Source organism: Rousettus aegyptiacus, unplaced genomic scaffold (assembly GCF_014176215.1).
Source record: "Rousettus aegyptiacus isolate mRouAeg1 unplaced genomic scaffold, mRouAeg1.p scaffold_m13_p_6, whole genome shotgun sequence".
Lineage (NCBI taxonomy): Eukaryota > Metazoa > Chordata > Mammalia > Chiroptera > Pteropodidae > Rousettus > Rousettus aegyptiacus.
Window position 1 is genome coordinate 91,543,493 of NW_023416309.1, and position 27,216 is coordinate 91,570,708.

General features: G+C 34.7%; 1 protein-coding gene across 10 annotated transcripts in view; it reads right to left on the reverse strand.

The window, feature by feature from the left end:
* The window catches only part of STXBP4 (syntaxin binding protein 4), a 149,539-nt gene that overhangs the window by 48,905 nt on the left and 73,418 nt on the right, over positions 1-27,216 (reverse strand). Inside the window, exon 18 of one of the 10 annotated variants that reach the window (XM_036223395.1) lies at positions 20,725-25,607. The exons of the other annotated variants lie outside the window; for them this stretch is intronic. Coding sequence (XP_036079288.1) covers positions 25,597-25,607 — 11 coding nt within the window. The 3' untranslated portion in view covers positions 20,725-25,596. Of the gene's footprint in view, positions 1-20,724; positions 25,608-27,216 lie in introns of those variants that run through there. 10 annotated transcript variants of the gene reach the window in all.

Sequence of the window (27,216 nt, forward strand, 5' to 3'; positions counted from 1 at the left end):
TTTTTATTAACTGCATTTTAAAAAAAGATTTATTGCAACAACATGGATAGACCTTGAGATAATCATGATAAGTGAAATGAGCCAGACAGAAAAAGTTGAAAATCACGTATATCACTTATATGTGGGATATAAACCTAAAAGCAACAAATGAATAGGACAAAGAAACAGAGACTCATGGACATGGACTATAGACCAGTGGTTACCAGAGGGTAGCGGGTAGGAGAGGAGGGAGGAGGTAAATGAGGTAAAGGGAGTCAAATATGTGGTGACAGAAAGAAATCTAACTAGGGGAGGTGAACACACAGTGTAAATATATATATATGCCTCACTGTTAGAGTGTACAGATGAAACACTGAATATTGTGAACCGATGTCACCATAACAAATAAATAAATTAAATTTAAAAATAAATAAAAATAACAAATAAAAAATAATAAAGTTACAAAAAGATTTAAAGAAAAGAAATAAAAACATCTTAGTAGAGCAGGCAAAATTTTCAAGTAACAGCTTTCATCCAATTAGATAAACTCAATATTGGCTACATTAGAGTTATAAATGTAAATAAAAGTGATGTGAATTTTGCTTTTTTACCTCTGCAAAGAATATTAGTTTCACAATATAGTTGACTATCAATTAAATTTTTTAAAAAAAATTCCACAGTGTGGCATTCAAGACTCTTTCAAAACATATCCAGAGAAAGAAACATACTTAAATGTTCACAGAAGCTTTATTTATAATAGTGATTTATTGTCTAGTCACTGAGCTATTTCTTAGAACACACTATTGACTTCTTTTCCTCTATGCTTTTTCAGATATTGTTCTTTCTACCTGGAATGTTAATCACTATGGAATATATTCACTCAATAACCACTTTTTAATAAATTTCAATAGTCATACAACAGAGTCTCCTTGTCTGGAAAATCTGAATGTTTATGTAGAAACCCTGAATTCCTTTACATTACTCTGAAGAGTGTTACATTTTTGTTTCAGCAGGAAATTTACTTGGTTGGACTCAAACTGTCAGCTCTAACTCTTGGACAGTGTTACAAATCTCAATTCAGTGTTTTTCACCCCAACCTTGGCTGGACTGTTGCCATCTTCTCCATGTTTGTATGGTTTGGGGTCAGCCAGAAACTTGGACTGAATTCACACACAGAATTTGGGGAACTCTGTATCTGGCTGTCTCTTCTCTGGGCTTCTTCCCACTTACTTAACAGCAGTTCTACAGGTTATCAGAGTTTTACCACCCCATAAGTCCTGCTGGGTCTTGGAGTCGGATGAGGCAAGAGAATTGTCCAAGGTGCAAAATTTTAAGAACGCGCTAACTCTCAGATGCATTTAAGTGAGTTGGCATTTAAGAGTGAGTGCCTCCTTAAGAGTGAGGAACCTAGGGGGCCTTGCTTGCCTTACCCTAGCCCCAGCCCTGGGCCTTGCCCTCAATATAAAAGTGGAACAAACAAGTGGCTTATAATGTCCAGAATCTGCCTGATTTTATTCATTCTCTGGAGGCTTCCGGTTTGTTTTCATATATTGCCCAGAGTTTATAATTGGGTTCTACAGGATGGTTAGTCTGTCAGGAGCTTACTCAGCCATACTGGAAGTGGAACTCTCAGAATCACAGACTTTTTGAGTGGAAAGAGATCTTAGGAATTCTCTATCCAACTGCCTAATATTACCAATTGGAGACTGACACCAAATTAGGTTAAAAAGCTTTGTCATCGAGTCAATCATAGGGAAAGACAATATAATGTAACTTCTAATGTAGTAGTCCTCCACTATGCCACTCTGCAATAATGCTGAAAGAAAAGAACAATTTCTGTGCAGAGTGTGGAACACTGTACTCAGACTTCTCTTTCAAATGTAAATAGTATTTTAACTCTTAATTACTGCCTGTTTAATAGTCTGCTATTGTTATAGACTAAATGTTTGTATCCCCATAAAATCCACATGTTGAAGCCCTAACCTCCAAATGTGGCTGTACTTGGCGATGGGGGCATCTAAGAGAGTAATTAAGGTCAACAGGGCTCTGATCTGAAAGAATTACTGTGCTTAAAAGAAGAGACACCAGAGAGCGCCCCCCCACCCTCTTCTTCCTCCTTCCCCATGCCTATACAAAGAAGAAATCATATAAGCACACAGAGATGGTGGCTGGCTACAAGCCAACAGGCCTCAGAATAAAATCTGCCTTGCTGGTATTTTAATCTTGGACTTTTCAGCTTCCAGAACTGTGCGAAATAAATTTCTGTTGTGTAAGCTACCAAATCTGCGGCATTTTGTAATGGCAGCCTCAGCTTAATAATACAGCTACAAAAATGGATCCAAATTTTGCACACTGGCAAATCAGGTTATTTGAAAGAACTTCAGCTTGACCATACAAAGGTAAATTCATATTCTTCTTTAGAAAAGCTTGAACTCAGAAAAATAAAATCTGCCAATCAGTACAATACAAATACATTTGTTTTAAGGGCCAAACCCAGCACTTTGGGTAAATCTGTTGTGAGACTGGAGGGCAAACAGTGTTTCTAAAACAATTCCATCCTATTGCTTTTCCTATCTTATTTTTAAAATAAGCTGCATGGAGTAAAATCTATCTTTATTTTTCAGTATAGTCATACCTGAAAAAAAGTAAACTTAAAATAGCAGAGGCTATTTGGTATATGCCTTAAAGAGTCATACCTTCTAAAATAGCTTGTAAACAGGCAGCATGTGAAAGTAAGGTCTGAACACATACCCTTATTTCCAGACTCAGCTTCTTGAGCCATCTCTTGCTGTCCATGCCTCTTAACCTCAAAACCTGCCCTATCATTTAGACTTCCATCCTCCCCTCACACAAAAACACTTATCTATATATGCAAATTTGCAATCCAGAGATAAACTATGATTGGCTCTTGTTAATATTTTTATAAATTTGAATTAGATGGAATTTAAATTAACTATCTTCTATTAATTATACAAGTAGCTATTTTTATTTCTACATGCTGATTTGGTTTGAGTAATGTAGACAGGCATTCTAAGTTAGGTGCTGATTCTGCCAACTTTCCCCTGAACTTTATGATGTCATATTTATCTTCGGTAAGGCCCCAAAATGGTTCTTTTCCCCTTCATTTGATTATCTTATGTTACTGAACAAAAAGGAAAGCTGCTACATTTGGTGATGCTGATAATAGTACTATGGCAGGAGATTATCCAACTACTATGCTGGAATCTGGAGTCCCCTGGGCAATGCAAGTTTTGGGACTGCAGTTTGAGTAAAGTTTCTTTTCAAAATTGTATCTCTGCTTTAATTAATAATAACAACAACAAAATGAGGGATAAGTAACCCAAAAGGATATAAACTCTCATGAAATTTTTAAAAAGAAAGTGGCACAAAAATTAGTGAAATCTCTGAAAGAGATTTTCTAATTTAAAAATATCTAGTTTCCTACTTTCAAGTACACTTTAAGATAATGGTCTTTAAGGATATATCTTCACGATTCAATAAAATACTTGTAACTAAAAGCTTTAAGTATTAATAGTTAAATAAGTGCTTTGAAGTGCTTAAAAGTTTCTTCTGTTAAACGCTTTAAGCATTCCCTTTCTGATTTTAGTATTTTAATTTGCTTAGAAAGTCACACATAAACATATCTCTAAATATGCAATTTTACAATCCAGAGATAATTCTGATTGGCTCTTGTCAATATTTTTATAAATTCAAACTAGATGAAATTAACTACCTTCTATTAATTATACAAGTAGCTGCGCACAGTAAAATCTATCTTCATTTTTCAATACAGTCATACCTGAAAATAAGTAAACTTAAAATGTTCCAACGACTCTGAACTTTTTGCTTTTCCCACTATAGGCCATGCTCCTTCACTTACTCTGCATTTATGGAGGCTGTTAACTCTCCTTAGACTAACTTTCCTTTCTTCTCTGCCTTGTAAACTTTTGCTCAAAATCCAGAACCAGCTTAAATGGTACTTTTGTGTATCCTCTCCCAATTTCCTTGGCAGAGTTCATGTTCCCCTCCTCTGTGGTACTTCTGTGGTTTGTACCAGTTTCTATCACAGCACTTATCATTCATATACAACATGAGTTCCTTCAGGGCAATGACCATGTTTTATTTATCCTTTATCATTTTCTGGCACATAGTATTGTCTTTGGTACATAATAAATGGTCAATAATGGTTTGTTGAGTATTCATATCCCAAGAAGACTTATCTACAGTTTGTTTGTTTGCTTGTTTATCTATCTATCTATCTATCTATCTATCTATCTATCTATCAATCATCCATCCATCCATCCATCCATCTATCTATCTATCTATCTATCTATCTATCTATCTATCTATCTATCTATCTATTTTTTAAAAAGCAATATTGCCTTCCTGGAGAGAATTAGAAAAAAATGTGGCATAGTAGTTAGGGCTGCTTTCAGGCCAAAGTGACAGACTACTCAGCTGGAGGCAAACAAACGTGAGTTTGTTTTTCAAGAGCCTGGGACCTCTTGCTTAGCAAGGTCCCAGGCTCTTTCCTGCTACTCCAACATCCTTAGTGCAAACTTGTATTTGCAAAAAGGCCTCCAGAACTACATACATCATATCCACATTGAAGGCGGGAAGAAAGGAAAAAGAGGTGGTCCCAGCTCCATGTGTCCTTATCCATTAATTAAAAATTTCCCCAGAGGTTTCTGAGCAGACCTTTCTTTATATGTCATTGGCCAGAAATGGGCTGTGTGGATATTCCTTGATGTGGGAGGCTGAAAAAGCAAATGTCTCACTTTACATTTTCTTGACAGGCTTGGTAGGGCAAACACTGAGTCTGGCATAGATTACAAAAACAAAAAGGCAAAAAGAGAGTGGATTAGGTTAATTAAGATATTAAGGAACCAGGTTACAAGTCTTTTATTTTACATACTTTGTCAGAATGAATGTGTGTGAGACTTTGGGGACCCTAAAGTGTCAGTGCAAATGGGTATATAGTTAATAATTCATGTCGACATATTTTCTCAAGACTATGGTGCTTATAATGCGATAAATAATGAGATATGTTTTAATCTTGAATCTCATAATTCTTTCAGTGCTTTTGCATTATGACAGTTTTCCTTTATCTCCCAAAAACCCCGATTTCCTTTTTAGTTCCATCACTGTCATTCAAAATTTCTCAGAGCCAAATCTTAAATGTTTTATTCTCTACAAATGTTTTCCTGATTTTAAAACAATTTCCCTCATTATTCTTCTGAGCTATTAGTACTTTGTAGCATTCATAAAATAATTATCTTCAACTTTGTTTTATGATAATTTACACAGTTATTTTATTCCCTTCCTCCCATAGACTGCTAGGTCCTTGAGGGTACTGAGTCTTCAACAGGTACATTTGGTTCCAAAATACAATTTTATGAATTGAATATTTAATTAATTTCCTATCATTTGCTTCTTTAGACTCAGGAAGGAAGGAAACAGAAGGAAAGACTAACATGTATAAAAACAGGGTCACTGCTTGCCTGTGATGATATTGTAAAATACTAGATAAAAAGTTTCCATTTTAGGTTGAAAATGGCACTCCCTCTGTGTGCAAGGGCTAGAAAATAGTGCCTCCTGTGAGCTGATGGAGCTCTGGGGGCATGGAGCTTGTAAGGCTAATGGTCCTTCTGTAAATTATAAAAAGGCACTCCTTCTTCTAGAAAATATGGTCCTATACCAGAGCATCCACTTAGTTGGCTGTATTTCAGCCCCCATGTACCCCCTTGATCTTTGCTTATTTCACAAAATGCTCAATGCTCTGCAGTAGCCATAGAGAAGGGATTTTAGAAGTTTCATTTTCATCCAATATTTCCACAGCTCTTTTATGATTTGTCCAAGCTCTGTAGTGATGGGAAATACAGGACTTCCTCTTTTGGACTGGTCTAAATGTATAAATTCTTGATCATATTTTTTGTTCATAAATGAGCCAAAATTTGTCTTCTTGTTTTTTCTATCTGATGGCCCAAAGACTTAACTTCTGATGCACGCTATCCCTCTATCCATCTTTCCATCTTTCCATCTTTCCTTCTTTCCATCTTCTTTCTTCTCTCTCTCTCTAAAAATAATCTTGTCTCAAAACACTGCACTGGCATTGAAGCTGCCTCCTAAGCAAAACACAAGTAATAGAATGGCCTATAACTATTTACAGGTAGGAACCATGAAGATTGCATTTGCTTATTAGACATTTGTGTGCACATGCAAAGATTTGTATTTAAAATCCAATAAAACAAATATGCTTTATTAACCTAATTTGTAAACCCTGGGAATCTTAAACTTCACTTTTTTGTCCCCTCACTAGATCAGTCTTCTTTTATACTCTATTTTATGACCTACCAACTTTACTCGCCATCACACATTGATCACTGACAATCTGACTGCTGAATATGAATTATAATTTGAAAACACTGATAAAAAATTAAATGTTTGCTGATATATTTATAGAGGTTATTTCTGATATTTAAACTGATATTTTAAATGTAGCAGTATTAAAAATTATTCTTTATCATACCCTTTAAGTATCTTGGGAAAGGTCTAAAATTAATTGAAAAGAGAATTTCACAAAATAAAGGAGTAAATCCTTTTAACTTATAATATTTTCTACTTGAGAGGTATGCTTTAGCAACCTTAACTGTGGTTATATGTTGAAAATAAAAGTGAGATTATAATGTTGGTTTGATTTAGTGAGTAATCAAATACATTCTTAGAAGTATGATTAAAGCAGAGAAATACAAAGGCTAGATGCATATGCTTAGAAAATCCAAAACATCCAAAGACTAATTTTCCTTGTTGGCAGTACTTAAATTTCAAATCTATGAAAGAAAAGAAATATACTTATATTGTAAGATTTCATTTATTCAGTAATAACTTATTGATATATTTTATTACTGAATACAGGCTGAGTAAAGTTCACCTATGAATTATCTGAAATGTACTAGAACTGAATATGAAGATATTTGGTTATAGTAGAAGATTAACCATTAGTTAAGGTAGTATATATATAGTGGATATAAGGTAATGAATGTATTTTTAATTTATCTACCTGTATTTATCTATTTTATTTTAAATAGAAACATATAAATATATATTCATTTGTCAGTCTTTATTGGGTCAAAGTCTTTTGTTTGTTGATTAGTCCTCTGATTAAGGTTCTCTATTGTTCTTTTTGCAGAAACCACACTCAGAATGCATTGGCTATCATTTACAGTTTCGATTTCTTTAAAGTGGATTGAGAGTTAAAAAGTTATAAAACAATCCAAGAACAGAATTCTAGACTTTTACAATTTCCCCCAATATTTTATAGAAGACTATCTCACATCTAATCATTAGCTCACCTTTATGAAATCTCTCTAAAGCATTCATCTTAGTTTTTGCAAAAACAACTTTTTCTTTCCATATTCTTATGTCATCAAATTACGACTTATACAAGGAATTTATAGTAGCAATTATGACTGGCACTAATCGTTTTGGAAACAAACCCAGCTGACTCTGATACATAGTTCAACTGGTAGCATTAAGTTCACTAATGGTGGTACCAGAAAGAGGCCTGCTACACAGGAGTGGGCATTACCCACGTATAGCAGGATGCTTCACAGGGAGAAGAAAGTGAGCTGGTTAAGCTGGTTAGGGTAATTTCTATTTTTTGGAGAACGTGGTTCCAAACAAACAAACAAACAAATCAACAAATGATTAAGGAATCACTTAAAATTTATTGAGAATAATTTAAATTTTTTTTTTTTTTACTATCAACCAGGATAATTACTTAACTGTTCGAAAGCACATGCTTTTAAAACCATTCAGTTTTTCTTGGTTTCCACAACAGTACTCTTGTCTTATTTTCCAGCTATCTTTTAAGTCCAGTTTCTTCTTTTTCTATAGACCTCTAAATGTTCCTAGGATTCAGTCTTGGATCTCTTTCTTTTCTCAATTTCTATTCTTATCCTAGGTGGTCTTATGACCTCTATAGTTTTAAAACCTTTATGTATGCTGATGACTCTCAAATTTGGCCAGCCTAGCTCTTTCTTTTGACTCCAAGACTAGTATAAGAAACTTCCCAATAATATCTCCACGTAGATGTTTCACAGGCAAATTATACTTAATTTTTCCAAAATCAAGTTTTGGTTTATTTCTCATAAACTGATCCTCCCTGAATCTTCCAGATCTCACTAAATGAATCTATTCTGGCTTCCTTTCACTTCCTGGAGTAGGCAGCTCTTTATCTTGGCCCGAATGCTCTCTCCTTGCTCATTACATGGCTGCCTCCTAGTCATTCAAGTCTTAAAGCTTAAGATGTAGATGAACATTCCTTATAATCCCTCCATTTCTATCAGAGGAACATATGCACTATAGACATAGCACTTTCTCAGTTTGATATGATCTATTTATTGGTTTTCCTGTTTATTGTTTGTTTTCCTCAACTAAACTATAAGCTCTATGAAGATGGGGATCATGCTATTTCATTCGTCCCTGTCTACTATAAACCTAGCAAAATGCTTGACATATAGTAGGCCCTCAAAAATGTTTGCTGAATAAATAAATAACACTTTATTTTTGTTCTTTAGAACACTTACCACAATTATTAAGTATATAATTAAACTTTTTAAAAAGTCCCATTATTCCCCACCAAGTGGGTGCTCCAGGAAGGCCACATCTGTGTTATTCCCTCACACAATACACAGTCTGATGCATAGTAGGTGCTAGTCAATATTTGTTGAAGAAAGGAAGAACAAGAAGGAAGGAAGAGAAGTGAAGATATGATTAAGAGAGAGAGCAGATGCTAAAGAAGAATGTTTTACGGTAATACTCCGAGGCTATGGTAACATAAATTTATTCAATCAATCGTGCAGTTGTTTTACTCACCTACTGTACATATCTATACTTTTGGAAATAGCTAGACAAGTCAGTATTTCAATTATAATACAGATGTTTGATATTATTTAGATACAGCTGAAACTATCATTTTATTTTCTGATTATCGGTATAGCCAATTTAGATGGATCTATTTTTCTTTGAGATACATAATTCTTAAATGAGTATTGTGCTACTTAGTCAAGGCCAGAGTGTTTGACCATGTGATACATGTACAGTGAAGTAACCTTAAGTCTTTCCAATTTCCTCACAGTAACGTTGTTATAGCATAATGGTTACCTAAGACCTGTGGTCATCATCAAAAATATGAATGGGCTACAAAGGGAAAATTTCATGACCAATCTTTTCTATACTAAGGGCTGGGCCAAGAGAACAGGCTATATTGTATGGCTGAAATCTGCCATATCACATGTCATATGACAGAACAGGACAGCTGTTTGCTTGCTTTCCAGAGTATAAATACTAAGTAAAAAAAAAAAAAAAAAAAAAAAAAAAAGAATGAGATTATAATAGAGGATTTTAGTAACAGGAAAGATTCTTTGAACAAATCCAAAAATATTTGTTTAGTAAATTATCAAGTTAAAGACTCACAATTTCTGCCTACCAAGAATTCTAAGATTACATCAGACACAGACATGAGAAATTTCTTTATGTATACAAAAAAGCATATTCTTAAAAAAAAACCTTAAGAGTAGATCTTTTAAATACTTAACCCCCTGAGAAATTTCCCTCTAAAAAGATTCTTAATTATACTTAGCTTATTAGCTCATCTGCATCATAATAGCGCTATGTACTTGTTTTTTACTAATAAAAGGTTTTTATTAAAGACTTTAGCGTATCTCTATGTAGCTGACTCATATTTTATTAGTGGTAGGTGTTCAGAGAGGGAATACACTGGTTTTGTACAGGAAATACTACAGAGACTTGAAATCTAGGTCACATAACAGAGCACTGCTATAACAGAAGAGCACAAAGGCACAATATATTTTTTTTTTGTCTTCCACTCAAATAAGAAAAATCATGTTTAAACAAAAGTTAACAATTAACTGCTTTGTAATTACTTTTGGTTAATCTACATGATAATTAGCTATAACCATAATTATAATTTTTGACCCTTTCATCATCTTAACATGTAACCTTCATATTCAAGGAAATTTATATTCAGTGTATACTAACAGCAACCACTAGACAGAAAGCCAGATAGTAAAACTTGTGCTTCCGTGAAATCTTTTATCTGGAAATCTTAAAATTGTTTTAAATACCAATTAAGTTTCCGTAACATCATTAGGCAGTAAAGATGGGGAAATTTGACATGTCACATGGCAAGTCAACAATTAAACCAAAAAGAAAGTATACTTGCTGTCCTGTACATTCTGATAGATTTGTTCGCCTTAATGGTTTATTGAATGTGTTATTACGGTAAACACATATTTAGGCACTAATGGTCTTTGGAAATAACACGAATATCATGAAATACTTTGACAACAAAATATTTAAACTACGTTCTCAAATGCAAACGTACCCCACAGCAATGTTTTGACAGTACTTGTCAGGTCTTTAGGAAAAGATATTATCGCCTTTGAGCATTTTAAAAATTATGTTTATAAATGTGTATGTTTCAACATTTTTCCTTGAGACATAATAAAGTAGGCTCAGATGTTTCCATTTAAATATAAATAATCAAACAAAGCATTATTTCCTTGACTTTGTCTTTACTCCTATATTGAACTACCTAGACTAAGGTAAGAGAACTTCACTAAACTAAACTTTTTGTTAACGATTCAGAATAGAATTGAAGAAGTCTTAGTCATTTCTCGCCATGGTTAAACCAAGCACATAAATTATTTTTGATTAGTTCAGATTTGACTCCTGAATTGTAAATTTGAAAAATAATCCTAGGTGCTGGAAGACGACATCTCTGTATCCTAACAAATGTTCTCATTATTTAGGTCTGCTTCCCTTTGTGATTGCTTTAGAACTCTGGGCTTCAGATTCACTACCAGCAGGAGTCTGCTGATGAATTTACTATTTTAAACTGTGATTGAAAAGAGGGTATCACTTTGTAAGTTATATAAATGTCTAACCACTGTGCTGTACACCTAAAACTAAAAATATTTAATTTTTAAATGTAATTGAAAAAATTTTTAAATAAAAAATTAAAGTCGAATATTCTACTGAACAGCTTATTTTAATATAACTGTATCATTGCATTTTATTAAGGAGAAAAAACGATGGTTTTTACTCTGAATAATAAAAACTAGTTGCAGTTAAAAATTTAGAAAATACATGAACAAATTTTTTACTTCTATTTGTGAAGAAGTATACAATTAGTCACTCTTTATAAGAAAACTTCAGGATGATGAGCTGAGTCAGGGTGCCACACGAATGTGACCTTCCTCTTAAGTCAATGCCTAACAAATGAAAACATAGTAAGAACTATGAAATTGGATTAAGTATATCCAAACTTTTTTTGTTCAAATCTCCAGGAAGTCATATTACATATTGACATATTTTTCTTATCTTTGTATTAGAAAAAAGAGGTAGATGATTTAAGAACTACGTTTAATGAAATGCACTTATATTTTTAAAAAGAGTCAATGTGTTTCCTAAGGAAGTCTTTGAAGGTTGATTTACTGCCAAGATACTTAGAAAAACCTGAAGCAGTCTGTTTCCTTAAGTTAATGTCAAATCATCATCTTCTCAAGCAATAAAACAATAGCATTTTGATGTTCATAAAAACTCTCCAACCCAAAGCATAGCAATGCACACTTCATAGAACCTTGTCAGTATCTTATCAATAAAAATATTTCCAACCTCAAATAACAACATACATTACAGTACTAGGACAGAGCAAAGGTGTTTTCCAAAAACAGCTAAGGTTGACAAAAACCTTGTTCTCAAAGAAAAAAATATTATAGATACTTTGACTATTTTTTTCCTGAGCCTCAGATCAGGAGACTAATTGAAAGGGTGCCAAACACTCAAAATCAAGTTTAGCTCTGGGAAATACGAGCGCTTACCCAAAGGACCCACTGAGTTCAATGGGGAGAGCTCAGAGCTTAGTTTTGTTTTCGGTGACAGAGCCAAAAGGTATTGCATCTTTTATGATTATGTTCTGCCCTGACGCTATTTGATCAATTATTCTAAGCAGGAGGCTAACAAAGCCATCTTTCTTAATCTCACCACTCCCCCTACACCCACCTTTTTCTTTAAAGATATTGAAAATAAATGCTAATCTTTTCCTGAAGTAAACAAAAGAACACTTTTTTTTTTTCTCTTGGGTTCTTTATCATTTGAAAAGCTCACATTTAGCCTAGTCTTAGAAACATTTCTATCACATAGTCTGCACATGGCGCACACAGTTGAAATGTGGTGCCCTAAGGGACATATTTCTGTTAACAGCCCATCCAGTCATTTGATTATCATTGCATGGTTAATGGCTTTTTAGGATAATAACTCTGATGCAGACAATCAAACACTTTAATTAGTTTATTATCCTTTTTTATTTCGGAATGTATCCAGGTCCTATTTGACTTTAATGTGGGGGCACAGCGCAATGCAACTTTATGGCCATTGTAGACAACTATAACCCTCAACTGGGTTCCTCAGTTTCTCATATTAGCTTAGTCTCCAGGAATAGAGGTGGCTCCCAACCTAGATTAAACCTGTAAATAACATTAGCATATCAAGACAATTGACAAAAACACAGAACATCAGGAGAATGGTAGATAAAATGACACAAGGAATGTGAAATCTTCCCGGCGAGTGCCAGTGGAGGGGGAAAATAGAACAGATGAGCTTGGAAAGGTGGAAAGAGTATGAAATAAACTCTTTTGTATATCAGATATTAGGACAAGTAAGATTACATTTTACAGGTGAGGAGACTGAAGCACAGAGGTTATGAAACTCATCAATATCATGCTGCTTATAAGAGCCACAGGTGGGATTTGAACCCAGGCAGCCTGATCCTTGAACCCCTGCTCTTGGCCACTATATTCCTCTTATTTTATAAAAAATAATGCATAAGTTTTAATAAACTGAAATAAAAGACTGAAAGTGGTTCAGTAAAAATGTAAATAATTATTGTCTCTTGGTGAATTATAAGCAATTTTTCCTACTTATTCACTCTTTTCAGATCTTTTCGAAATAATGAAAATAAATTTTAACATAGTTTTATGTCAGCACATAATAAAATAAAAATATTGCTGGCCTAATTAACATTTTCCCTTTTATTTTAGCACTTCTCAATTTAGAAAAACTACACACACTTTTAAAAGACACTTTGTTGACAGCTATCAGAGCACACTATATCCGTCACCAGAAAGTCACAGAAACCCAGGCACAGGCAGGAATTGGTTCAGATTAAGTAATTTCTAATATACACTGTAGGGTCAGTATCAATTTAGTTTAATTTCCTATATCTTTTTTCCTTAATCCTACACCTTTTAAACTACAGAGTTACATAACTGATATTTACAAAATGACCACAAGGTCTTAAGAGACTGAAAGTCTTGTGAATCGCAGAAGAAAGATTAAACTATATTCAAGACAGTGCTAGTATAAAATGTGTTTCTGCCCTCACCAATCCACTGAAGATTTTCTCTTAAAGGTCACAAATGCTTACAGCCAATTTATCCTCACATTTTGTCCTCTTGTTAACAGCATTTAGCACCACTTATCACACCGTGAAATTTTCTTCTTTGTGGACTTTTCTTTTTTGCCTTCCAATAATCCATCTTCATTTCTACTTCCAGCATCCTGACTGCTCTCCATCTGGTCCCTCTTCTTCTGAGCTGACCCCGAAGGGCTTTTTCTTCTTCTCTTGTTACACTTTTTCTATACAATATTTGGACTTCAGCTCTCAAAACTACATGAATAATCCCCAAACAACATCTCCAATTCTAATCTCTCTCCCAATCTCCCTCTAGATATCTACCAGCATTTCTAAAGTCTAATGTAGAACTTGTCTCTCTTACTTCCCAGATCTGTCTTTCCTTCTGAGTTCCTTATGATTTTTAATGGTTCTACCACCCTCCAATAATCCAGGCTCAAAAATTCAGAGTCATTTTTACTTCTCTTCCTTGTTTTTCTCTTCAACTGTTGCTTAGTCCTTAAAATCTACCTCAATGATCTTCATTCATTTAGTTATTCAATTAACATGTATTGTGTAACTGCTGTAATGGATTCTGAGCCTACGGTGGTGAACAAGTAACAACCTTGCCTTCCAATATTATATATATATATATATATATATTATATAGAGAGGGAGACACAATTTCAGGTGGCAATCAGTGCTACTAAGAAAAACAAATTAGAGTAGAGGAATCCTGAGTGATTAGTGATGATGATGGGGACTTGTATTTTAGATAGAGTGGCCAGGAAAAGCCTCTTTCAAAAGATAACATTAGAGCACAGTTCTGAGTGAAGTGAGTGAGCCTAAAGCTCCTGTGAAGATCTGAAGGAAGATTATTCCAGGGAGATGGATAGCAAATACAAAGGCAATGGGCTGGAAATGAGTTTGGCACCTTTGAAGAACTACAAAAAGACCAACATGGCTGGTGTAGTGTAAGCAGTGGAGGAGTGGCAAACTATGAGAGCAGGCAGCTGCCTAGGGCCAGAAATGAAGAACTTTGTAGTTTGCATCTTATTTTTAGTGTGATGGGACGTGATTGGAGAGTTTTGACTTGGGGAGTGATGTGGTTTGGTTTATGTACTAAAGACAACTAGAAAATAGGCTGTAGAGGAGAAATAATACAATACTTGTTAAATTTTTAAAAACTAACCACATTCTTAGGCACTACACGTGGCCACTGAGTATCTTTCACTTTTTATCAATTCACTTTTTTTTTTTAAATCAAGGTTTCAATTCAACAGGTACATAATTTCCTAATTCCGAAATAATGACATTATTCATTGAAATATTTTTATTTCCTTAGTTTAGATTAAAATGATATCACATTTCTGAAATGAACAGTAAAAGCAAACATATATTTTTGCCCATTTTCTACTTATATGTTATGTAAATGAAACCAAATCTTTTGAGCATTTTGTCATCAGTAATATGAAACAAGACAATTAGGAATAAATTAACAAAAGTATTTATAAAGAATTCATAAATTGCTAGTAATGTACCAGGCATTTGATATAGCAAACAGGAATGAATAATGTTAAAATTGTTTCCACTAGGGGTCTACAAAGAGAGAAGCTGAAAATAAAATGAATAAAAGATAAAGGCATTTCAATTACTGTCAAGTTATAAAAGGTTCGTACTTTTATGTGATGTGAGGATAGAGAATGGAGACATAACAAATGAGTCTATTATGTCAGGATCATTTGGCATCAGACAATTAAGCTTTTGGCATCTACCAACAGTGAATATGCCTCACACAAAACTAAACAGACCTCTGTAGATTAAGAAGAAAAAAAAAAACAGGATTATGAAAATCAGTATTTATATTAGGCTTTAAGGTTTCTTTTACTTACAAAAAGCATTTCACTCATCTCTATATTCTTGGGGTTCATTCATTTGCTTCCCTATACACAAACAAATGTAATGCTTGTCTTTTCACTCCCCAAAGTCTAAAAAGGAAAAAAATACCTTCTTTGGAGGGAAGGGTGATTCCTTCTTTCTTACTGGATTTATGGGTTTGGTAATTTAACAAGGAATTCATTCATTCATCAGTCACGGAGCATCAGCTATGTGTGAAGCATTGTGACAGGTACTGAGGAAGTTAACCTGAATGAGACTACATCACATGGTGAGGAGGGAGAGATGCTTTGATCAGGAAGATTCATGACAGCATTTCTAACACACAACAGCTGTCTGCTTCTGGAGGCTGCTGTGCTTTGTTAAGTATGTAAAGGGTAAACTTCTGTTTCCCTAACTTCCCCTCTATTGGATAGAAAAGAGTTAAAGAGGTGGGCAAGACAGGAAGGAGTCATGTCATGCAGAGTGTGAGGGTCGATTCATGAAGCTCATTCAGAGCTCAAAGAATGTAATTCGTTTCTTACTCTGACAGAGGGGGATCTTTTAACCCTGGGAAAATTCTAGCCGTGCCACTTAGAATTTCATTTTCTCAACTGGGAAGATAGAAGCAAAGGACAGTAGTTTATGATATTAATTTTCTACTGCTGTGTAATGAACTACAGCACTGCTGCCAGCTTAAAATAACACACATATATTTTATCATCTCACAGTTTCTGTAGGTCAGGAGTCTGGGCAAGGCTTAGCTGAGTCCTCTGCTTACAGTATCATAAAGATGTGGTCTCATTTGAGGCTTGATTGGGGAAAATTTTGCTACTGTCAACATAATTCAATTTCTTGCGGTTATAGAATTGAAGCGTTCAATTTCCCCGGCTGTCTGTCTGAGGCTGCCCTCATGGGGGTCTCCCAACATAGCAGCTCACTTTTTGAACCCAGGAAACAGACAAAGACTCCAGCAAAATGAGCGCTAAAATCTTGTGCAATATTATCATGTACATCCTGTCACCACTGCTGCTGCATTCTATGGGCTACGAGTAAATCTCAGGTCTGGCACATACTCCAGGGGAGGGAATCGTACAAGGACATGGACACCAGGAAGCAAGAATCTTGCAGACCACCTAGAGTGTGTCTACCACGCTAACTTAGACTTTCCCCCTCTATGTTAATTTAACATATCAAATTTTCTTCTTATCTTCATTACTGCTTCCAATAATAGCCCTTCTCATCTTTAATTTTTATAAAACTTAAGTTAATCCCGACTTTAACTTTCCTGCCGCTACTCTTAAGAGTTCCTGTTCCAGGTTGTTTCTTTGTCTGGCTTTTATATATTTGTTGAAACATCCAAGCTCATCAATGGGATCTGTGAAGCTTCCCCCAATTTATTTGTATACCTTTACCTTTTCTTTCCTACTGAGACTGTTAGTAATTATATATACTTTTAAAATCTCTTACCCCACAAGCCACATTCCTATCCATGGTCTCTAAACATAAGACCAAACCCATTTAACTTGAACTTTAAAACAAAACAAAACAGGATAAAACAAGACAAACTGCTTTCATGGAATCTGTGGTGCATGTCCAGATATGTACATAATTAAACAATCACATCTTTAAATTCTTTTGGTAGAACTACAACTCCAGCAGATGTTAGGATAGTTGAAGTGCTTCCCTATTATAACAGCTTAGCATGCATTGGTTAACCATCAACTTTGAGAGAGCATCATTCACATTCGTTTTCTGCCTGAGCTGTGTGAGGCCCACCCTTACAGACCTACTTTGGTTTCTTTCTTTTCTCATCTCTAATGCTCTTTATAGTGCATCGCCCTCACTCACATTCATGGCTTTCTGTACAGGAAGCTAACTGCCTGTAGTCTTACTTCCCTTTGATCAGATCTGTTGCTTCGAAAAAAGGTATGGTCATTTATGAAAATATTTAGGTCAGAAAGTCCCACTGATGGCGTGTGGTACCCTGCGTAGGCTCTATATGTACAAGAAGAGTTCATTCTGTTCTTCCTCAAGCCTCACCTATTTCATGAGCGAGCCTCACTGGCTGCTTTCCACTACAGGGACACCCTCACTATCAGCAGAGCAAGTCTTCTCTCCTCAGTGTCTGATACACAGGTACTCAATAAATGTTGGTAGAACTGACTACTCGACCTCTATTTGTATACATAAGTGGGTATGTCTGTTTGTTAGATTCCTGCATATGAATGGGTATTAATTTCTGTATGATAGATTCCTAGAAGTGAAACTAAAAAGGTACACTTTAGATTCCTAGAGACACAGATAGGATGCCCTCCAAAAGAGTTGAATTGAGAAACATCTATCGATAGTGTGCTGTAGATTGACAATCATTCTTAAAATATGGACCTCTGGCAAATAAAAATGGTGCCTCATTATTTTAAGTTCACTCCCAAGTAAATAATATTAAAACATATATATTAAACACTCACATATATGTTAAATATACTTATTAGATATTAATCACAATTATAAAATATAACTATCGCATGAACACCTACTATGTGCCAGATACTGTTCTACATATTACCTAAAATGTAGTGAACAAGACATTCAAGATCCGTTTCCATGGAGCTCATATTCTAATAAAGGATATAGATAATAAATGAGTAAACAAACAAAAACACAGTATGAGTCCTAAGAAAGAATAAATCAGGGGAGAAAAACGGAGTATCTAAAAGTGAATGATTAGGCTGAGAGGACTGAATGATACAATGAGCTGGACCTCTCCACCCATATTTACTTTTTTGTTTTTCTCAAACATACCAGGCACTCTCCTGCCTCAGGGCCTTTGCACTTACTGGAACATTCAGTTATCTATATGGCTTATTTTCCTCAGGTGAGTGCAATGAATGTGAAAGTGTAGTTTAAAGGTTTGCAGTGAACTGGTGGCTACTTGCACCCATTCCTAAGCAATTTTAGTATTTCTACCTTCTATACAAGTTCATCAAGGCCTCTCTCTCCATATACAAGACTGCACAAAATGTAGAGAGCCCTTGAGGCTGCCAGTTAGACATAAACCTCTTTATTATTTAAAACCCTATATCCATGAAATAAATTTGAATTGAAGCTGGGTTTCCTATCCAAAATTTTCTGTTACTTTAAAGGGTGAAATGTTACTTTCCCATTGTTTTCAGGGGTTTTAGCATATGGTTTCTTATGTATTTTCAGTGGAGTAATTTAATAATGATACATTATATAAATCTACATTAGTAGAAATCTTTTACCACCTTTCAAGATTGCTAGCTCTCCCCAAACTCCCACAATAAAGGGTGGAAGAAGGGAATAATTTATTATATTGGACTAGGTTGCAAGGACAAAATACTCCTTTTACATAATGAAAATGAACAATGAAAACTACAATGCTATATGTTGAATATATAACAGATATGAGTCACTTTAAAAACATTATCTTTAATAAGCTAGCCAGTTCATATACATTATCCTTAATCTTTACAACAATCTTATTACTTGGTAATATCTTTGTTCCTATAGATGAAGAAAATGAGACTCAGAGAGCTTAAAGAACCCCCAAAACACATATCTATTAGGTGGTGGAGTTGGAATTTGAACCCGGTAGCATATCTTTTTTTTTTTTTTACTATCCTACTCTGCATCTCTACAAGTAAAAAATGAATCTATGTTTTTGAAAAGACAGCATTTACAGTACAACTAATTTTTATGTAAAAACCAAAGATAATTTCACAAATATTACTTCATTTTATCCTGTAATGTAATGGACTATGATGCTCTTTCTTTCCATTTTATAAATGGAGCAGAAGTAAGGTTAAGGAATTTATCTACAGTTTAAAAGAACTTGTCCAAAACAAGTTCTCACTCCCAATATTTTATCTACTTTAACTTTCATTAGCATTTGAGAGTTACTACAGAAAAAATGAGCAACACCAATAGCCCAAGAACTAACCATTTTTAATCTAATTGGTAATGTTGGTGGATAAGTTCATGAGGTCACAAATTTTAGAAAAAATATTATTAAAGATTTAGTTCTTGATTCTATATCCTCAGTTTTAAGGTCTTTGCCTAGATACACTTATTATTTCCTCTTTATGCACTGTTTTGTAAATGATTACAGAGAGTTTTTATTTCTTACTGAGGTTTCCATGATGCTTATTTTTCTTTTTACTTTAAAAAAATGCTTTAAATTTCAGAAGTAACAAATGCTTACTCTAGAAAAATCAAACAATGAAGAGATTTCTACTAAAATAAACAAATACTCTCCCAACCCGAATTCCTGAGAAACCAATGAATCAAAGAGTTAAGTATCCTCTATATCTAATTGAAAATTAGCAAAGCTTCTTGAACCAATGCAATCTGTTGCTTTATTCTGAATAGTTGTAAGGACCGAAAATTAGTTAAAATGAGGTAAATTTTGGCCAATGATTCTAATTAAAATAAACTCTAAACATATAGTCTAATATATTTACATAGTGCTTTACATTTTACAAAGCACTTTCATACTAGTTCTTTTTATGCTTGAAACAACTTTATGAAGATTGTATTCTCACTTGTAGCTAAGACTCCAAGAGGCCATCATATTTTGTCAAATATAGGATACCAATGAGCATAACACAGCCCACCATTTTATATGCTCCAAAGAGGGAAAAAAATTGGCAATTCGATTGTAATGTAATGACTTAACTATATGCCTTTGAGGCTCACAGAACTTAATAATAAAAGACCTGAGTTAGGGTTCTGGCATTGTCCTTTCCCAGCATGTGACTTAAGTAAAATAAATCATTTAAGTGCTCCGAGCTTTGATCTTCTCATATCTTTTAACTTGGAAATCATAATGTTTCTCTCACAGGGTTGCTGCACAGATGTATTGATGTAAAATAGTACTTTTAACTTATAAAACTGATAAAATTTTTAAATCTTCTATATCTGTGCTATTATTAACATATATTATCTGTAATAGTAGTAACGACATTCTATTATATTATTAAAGCTGTTACTGAGCATCACTGCTACCACTGCTGTATTTTCTGAGATGAGTTGTTAACGCTTTGTCCTCATATGACCCCTAGAGAATACCTATTCCATTAACCCCCAAAAATGCATTCAGTTTGGATGAGGACATTCTCAGGCCTTGGGGGGAAATAGTACTTTCTGGCATTATTTACATTTTCTTCATCCCGTTATAGGCTTGAAACATGAGCTACACTTTAGACATTCTACTATTACAGTCAGATCTAATTGTGGCAGGAATTGGGAGTTTCATCTTTTGGAAGAGAGATAATTTACTATACTTTAACATCAATGTCTTCTGTACTTTTTGAAGCAGTCCTTGTGTTTTTTCTGCCCTTGTGTTAGAAATCATTTTACGCTATAGTCTGTTCACTATGTTAGTGCTAAAGTGTACAGGCTTTTACTTGATTAAATCTTAGATACTGTACATCCTGCAATTCCCTTGACAACTATATTCCTACCTTGTGGGAGAAATTAGGTCTTGCTTGTCTAGCCATGCCTTCATATATTATGGCTGCTGGCAGTATATGTGATTAAAGTATATATCTGAAATACTTTCCTGGTAATGATCTCCTGTGAAAATGCATACCATGTGGTAGCTCTGGGATTAATTCACACTAGAAATTTGTTTGTGTATACTAAATACTGCAAACATGGTGGCTTTCTGATTTTTATGACTGGCGAACTATGCTTGCTTCTTATGTACCAGTAGAGAATAGCACAGGGTTAGCATAGATTTGGTATAATTAAATAATTTCAGCACTTCAATTCTCAGGAATGTGTTTAATGAAAAAGGCAAATACCCAAGAGTTAATTAACGTGCAGAAGGAGCAACAGGGAAACACGAGGTAGTCTAAGTTCCATGCTGATGACGGATAATTGCTTTGTGCCTCTGGACTTTCTGTTTCTCATGGACCCTGTATGCACATGAATACCAAGTTTAAACATCAGTACTGAATTTCAGGTGTTCTATTGTTTCTTGGCCTTTTGGCTAAAATCAAGTGAATATCAGGTGTTCTAAACGTTATACACACCTGGTGTATATCTCTCTTTTTAAAAAATGACTATTTGCTCCTTGAAACTCTAAACCTACTCCAAGCTACTACCATTTCCCATGCTAATCACTGCAATAGCCAACCAGTCTTTCTGATTTCTTCACTCTTGCAACTCTTCCAGTCTAGTTTCCAACAAATGCCTGAATGATCGTTTAAACATAGATCAGGTTGTTACTCCTCCTGCTTAAACCATCAACGGCTCCAATGATAGTCAAAATAAAATCCAAACTGCTGAGGATGGCATTCAAAGCTCTACGTGATCTGACTCCTTTCTATACCTCTACCTTTATCTTATGCTATTCTCCTGCTTACTCAGATGTTATCAGATACCCAGACTTTTTTCCTGTCTTTCAAATATGTCAAAATTGCTCCTTCCTCAGGGTCTTTTGTATTTGGCATGAACAATCCTTGCCATAGATTTTTCTCCTGACTGGATCATGGATCAAATGTCAGCTCTTTAAAGAAGAGTAGCATCCCTACTTACATTACCTTACACATCATGTGGTTTTATTATATGCATCATTGTCTGGAATTGTTATTTACTTATTTTCTAACTTACTTTGTCCATCTCTGCCCTTACAATTTACTTAAAGAGCTTCATGGCAAGGACTATGTTTATGCTGCTATTCTCAGTGCCTAGGTTAGGGTCTAGCCCACTACAGATACTCAATAAATAATTCATGAAATAAAGTAATGAATCTAAAAGATTATCTTTTCTTAAGTGATATGCTCTTTTCTCACTATTTCTTTTCTGGAAATAGAATTGTACCAGGATAAAAAATTACTTATTTTTCTTGAAGCTAAGAATAATTTACCCCTTTAACACAAAATTAAATCACCTAAGCATAGTTTCTTTCCCAGAAATCACCAAAGATTAAATTAGATATATTTTCTTAATGGTACATTACAGCAGTGACCTACTTTTAATTTGCAACAATGCAAGACAATATGTGAATTTACCATTTTCCTTGAATGGTAAGACACCACAGTATTTACAGTGGTTTTTATCTGGCTCTGAACAATCAAGTCACTAGAGAACGAGTCTGCCTTATAAAAATGGGTGAAATTATCTCTCTAATTGCATCAGAATCACATGAGCTTGGAACATTTTCCTAAATTCCAGGAAAAGAAAGATATATAAATAGCATGATTATTTTATGGAGAAGTAAATACTATAATGCCCATTTTAAAGAGTATTGATTACTTTCACCAAAGATATATGGCTCTTCCTTTAATAAATTCATGTTAGTTAATAAAAATGTGCTCTGGGGGAAATAAGAAAAGCAATAATGATAGTTTGAGACCTAGAATAAGTACAATAAGAAGGTGCTAAATCAAGTCTGAGTTTTGCATGTAAAAGAAAATTTACGAAGGCCTTCAAATATTGCAGTACTGCATTTTCCCTATTTCTCATAAAACCTTTCTTCATCTGCCTAAATAACTTCTAATTACCTTCGGAACATAAAAAGCATATAACAAAAAAGAATATAAAAAATACAACAAAATATATAACAAAAAGCAGAAATTACTGACATTCTAATTTAAAAACTGAAACTATTGCTAATTTCAGACAGGAACAACTGAATTGATACAGGAGGCTTGCATAGATAAATATTTGTAATCAGATGGCCATTGCTTAGTAGGGGAAAAAGTTTACCCTCATTTTCAAATGGCTGAATAAAAATTACATAATTATTCAATCAATTTGTAACACTTGAACATCCATAGTTCTGCTATTATAAGAAATGCTGTGATGAAATTATTACATATACACTGTTATGCACATCTCTCATTATTTTCTTTGCAAAATATACCAACGGGTAGAACTATCGAGTTAAAATATATTACTATTACGTTTTTTTAACTTTCAAAAAAACTCTCCAAATAGGTATTTTTAAAGCTCTGGATATATACTGTCAAATTGCTTCCCAAGAATGTTGTGCTAAATTATATTTCCACCTGTAGTAAATGAGAATATTTACTTTTGACTTTAATTTGTGGCAAGCCTAGATCGTTCCTAAATTGAAGAGATTTTTTTAAATGCCTAATATATGAGTAACTTAAAAAAAAATGCATTCTCTACAGGAACAATCCTTGCTTCCTCTGCTCAGGAATCATTGGACCCTTATAAGTTAAGAAACCTTTGCTTTAGCTGCTCATCTCAACTCTGTAAATCTCTGAAGATTAAGAGCTCACTTAATTATTATAGTTTTACCCTCTGTTTTGGTGCAGGGAGACGTTCCTTTCTTGGTTTTAATCTTTTAAACACACAAACACAATTTTAAATGTCACTTCTAAGTATAGGAACAGAACGGGGAAGTCTTGGCATGCGATCGCTATACCATCTTGATCCCAAAGTCTATTCTGAATCTTGATAGCTAAGTTTCCTTGCTTTAATACTGTGGCCTTTTTAAATAATCATATATTGGTACGTTTGTGTATACATTTGTTTATAAGAGCTTAGGTGAGACGTCTATGTGTGATATATTTCTCTTTACAAAAGCTTGCATGTAGAGAGCTCTCTACACAGATTGATTTTTGACCTTTGAAAGGATGTGCGTGACATTCAGCCCAGTTGTTGGAGTTACCCTCTCAAAACTCAGGCTGTGGGCTGGTCAGTTAGCATTGCATATACAAGGAGGATGCAGCAGTCTGAGAGGAGTGAGAAACCAGCCAGGACCTGAGATGGCTATGCAGAGCAATGGGGCTTTTGGTGCAGAAGCCAGTGTGCTGGGCTCCCCTTACATTTAAAGGTTGCTGTACACTTGAGTGCAGGTCAGATCTCAAGTGTGTCTATTCTGCCTAAATGACCAAACCCCAGTTGGCCTTCTGCTTGACAGAGAATTTGTTTGAATGCTGAGAGTTTCAAAAATGCCATTGACTCACCAAGATAAAAGAGTAACAAAGAGTCACTAGCCCCCAGCCACTCTATTTATTACCTCTTCAAATTAAAATTCACTGAGGGTGCCCTCCTGCCAGGGTTCCTTCAGTTATCCCCATAACTGCTACTTCTGTTCAGCAGAGGGAGTAACAAATTTGCCCTTTGTGCTTTCTTCTATGAGGTGCTACTTGCCCTGTATTGAAAAGTTTGAGGGATTTGCCTGTAACTGCTAGCACTTTTGAAGAGTTTACTCTATTTTTAGGTTCTATTTATCATTTCCATGGGAGTCTTGAAGGAAGGTAGATGCCTGCTTTTATGTCAATTTACCAGGAAGTCGATAAGTTCTCTTTCTACTAAATACCTCCTATGGAATTACTTGGCCAGATTCTTTTATTATGCATTTTTAAAATAGTACTGCCTCTTTCTGCTTTTGTTGCAGAATTATTTTGTCAATCTAGATGTCAATCAAAGATTACAGTTCAAAACAAGTAGCTATTTCGAATAAAGATTACACTAAAGCATTATAATATCGATCATGTAAATATTGATAGAGATCAATATAAGCACCTCCAGGGGTTCCAATACTGACTGACAATGCCTATTCTATCTGCACACTGTCTCAACTTGAAGTAATGTGACAGAACAGACCACAATTTCCTTATTGTTAGCAATAAACCACTGAAAGATAAGATGCTGATTCAGACATTTAGCCAGTTTCCTGTGATGATTATGTTCTAACTCAAAATCAGTAATAACATTAAATGTTCTATATTAAGAAAAGCTCTTATCTACCATATTTTCAAATATATCCAAGTTGAAAGAAGCTTTAGATAATTATTTAAGACTTAACACAGAGAAAAAGTACATCTAAATTAATCACTTTAAGTAATAATGACGTGTGGAACCAACATTAGCAGCAGTAGCAGTAATGTCCATTTATGGAACATCTTACCTTACCAAGTGCTCTGTTAGCTTCCTTACATGTATCTCATTTAATCTTCTAATCCTGCCACTTCCGATATGATCTCAACACTTTTCATAAGAGGAAATAGGCCTAGAAGTAATTTGCCCAGGGAGGTTGGGTGACTAATTGGGCTGCTCTCTGGGGCATCTCTAGCGAACATCAGAGACTTCGAGGAGCACTGTTTACATAGATTCAAACTGCGACTCCAGGCTGCCTCGATGACCCACACATTTCTGCACTGCCAGAGGTATTCCAGTGAGGGCTGGGCAGTCATGTTTGCAATGCTGTAGAAAGTATCTGTGTTTCCTGTTATTCTACATCAGCACTCTTAGGTCGGGGTTCACGAACAGTCTGAAAACGGATGCAAAATGTGTATGATTGAACATTTCTGGAAAGAGGGATTGCACCAGATTTTGGTGTAGTCCACAATCCAAAAAAGGTTCACAACTGTCTTGAGATTTTCCTCAGAGGCTGGTTTCCAGCTATAAGACCCAAGAAATCTTATTCTCATTTCCAGGGAAATCCCATAGTAAAACATCTTAGAGTGTAATTCTATTAAGAAAAAAGTGAAAGCAATTACCCAAGAGAAAATTTCAAACTATACTGGAAATAACCAGATAGTCATGGACAAGGAAATGAGATGGAGGCTGCAACTGAATTATCTTCCTCATGGTAGTAATTTTCTGTTTTTCATTACATATGTAGAAAATGCTACTGCTTTAGGAGAAAGAAAAATGAGCCGAGTGTATCTGAATTATCAAACTTAAAAAGATATGTCATATAAAATTATAAAAGCACTGGGAAAATATGCCAACACTGGTGATTATATTTCTAAATAAAATGAAAACAGAAACTATTTGTTAGTTTGAAACAGCAAAGTATGTATAATCTTGTAATGGATAAAAAGTGCAAATGGAATTTCTCACTTTTATTCCAAAAAAGTTCTGCTGAATTTCAAATATTTTCTTTGAATAATCATGTTTGACAAATATAAAGGTTAATGCTAGCAAGATAATTAAAATTAATGACGGCGACGTCCACTGGGCCACGTCTGCACAGGTGTTTCCCTCCACTGTTCCCGTCTTAACTTAAAAATGTCTGATAGATGAAATTCTGAGCTTACGCATAATACATTAGGAGTGGTTATTTTCATCCTCACTAAAATATACAGAATTCCTTTACATAAAAAGTTCTTATAGGGTTTTGAAATGTAATTTGAGTTTTTAAAAAGTGATAGGTTATACAAAATTAAGGAAAAAAGCACTGCATAAATTAAGCGGATACTATTAGAAGCATGGTTTCTAATCCTCTATAACATAGTACTGAAGTCAAAAGCTATCCCAAAGGATCTTTGAATACTACTCTACACCAATTCAAGCCATTTGGTACCCAAGACTTTACTAATATTTATTATTTCAGTACTTAATTAACATATCATTTTATCTATATCTTTACACATTTTTACATATATTTGATATCTGGTCCCTAGCACAGTAAGATTAAAAGCGGAAAACTTAGAGAGAGAATGGAATGTTAGAAGCTAGCACAAAGACAATCAGCAGACAGAATGACATCAAGGGAAGAGACAGGAAAACAAATAAGAAGAGAGTCCAAATCCATGAAGAGGGAGAAGTACCAGGAGACAGACTAGCAGGAGGGAAAGATGGAAATGCCCTGGCGTTTAAGCTTTCCCCAAGCGTCTCCCTGCCTACGGGAATGTCGGAAGTTACTTGGAGCGTTAGCCTGCTTCTCTTTTCTAGCCCAATGGTGACTCTGGAGATGTGAGTGACAGATCATGCATTTCCTTAAGGGCAGTATTCTCTTGGCCCTAGTTTAGGAGTCAATGCCTGATAAGGCGGCTCTGAAGAGTAGGGAACTGGTTCGGCTATTCTATAGCCCTTTAATTACCCTGTTGACTGCCCCTGGATCTGTTCTTGGTTTTCCCTGCCTGTGATACTGG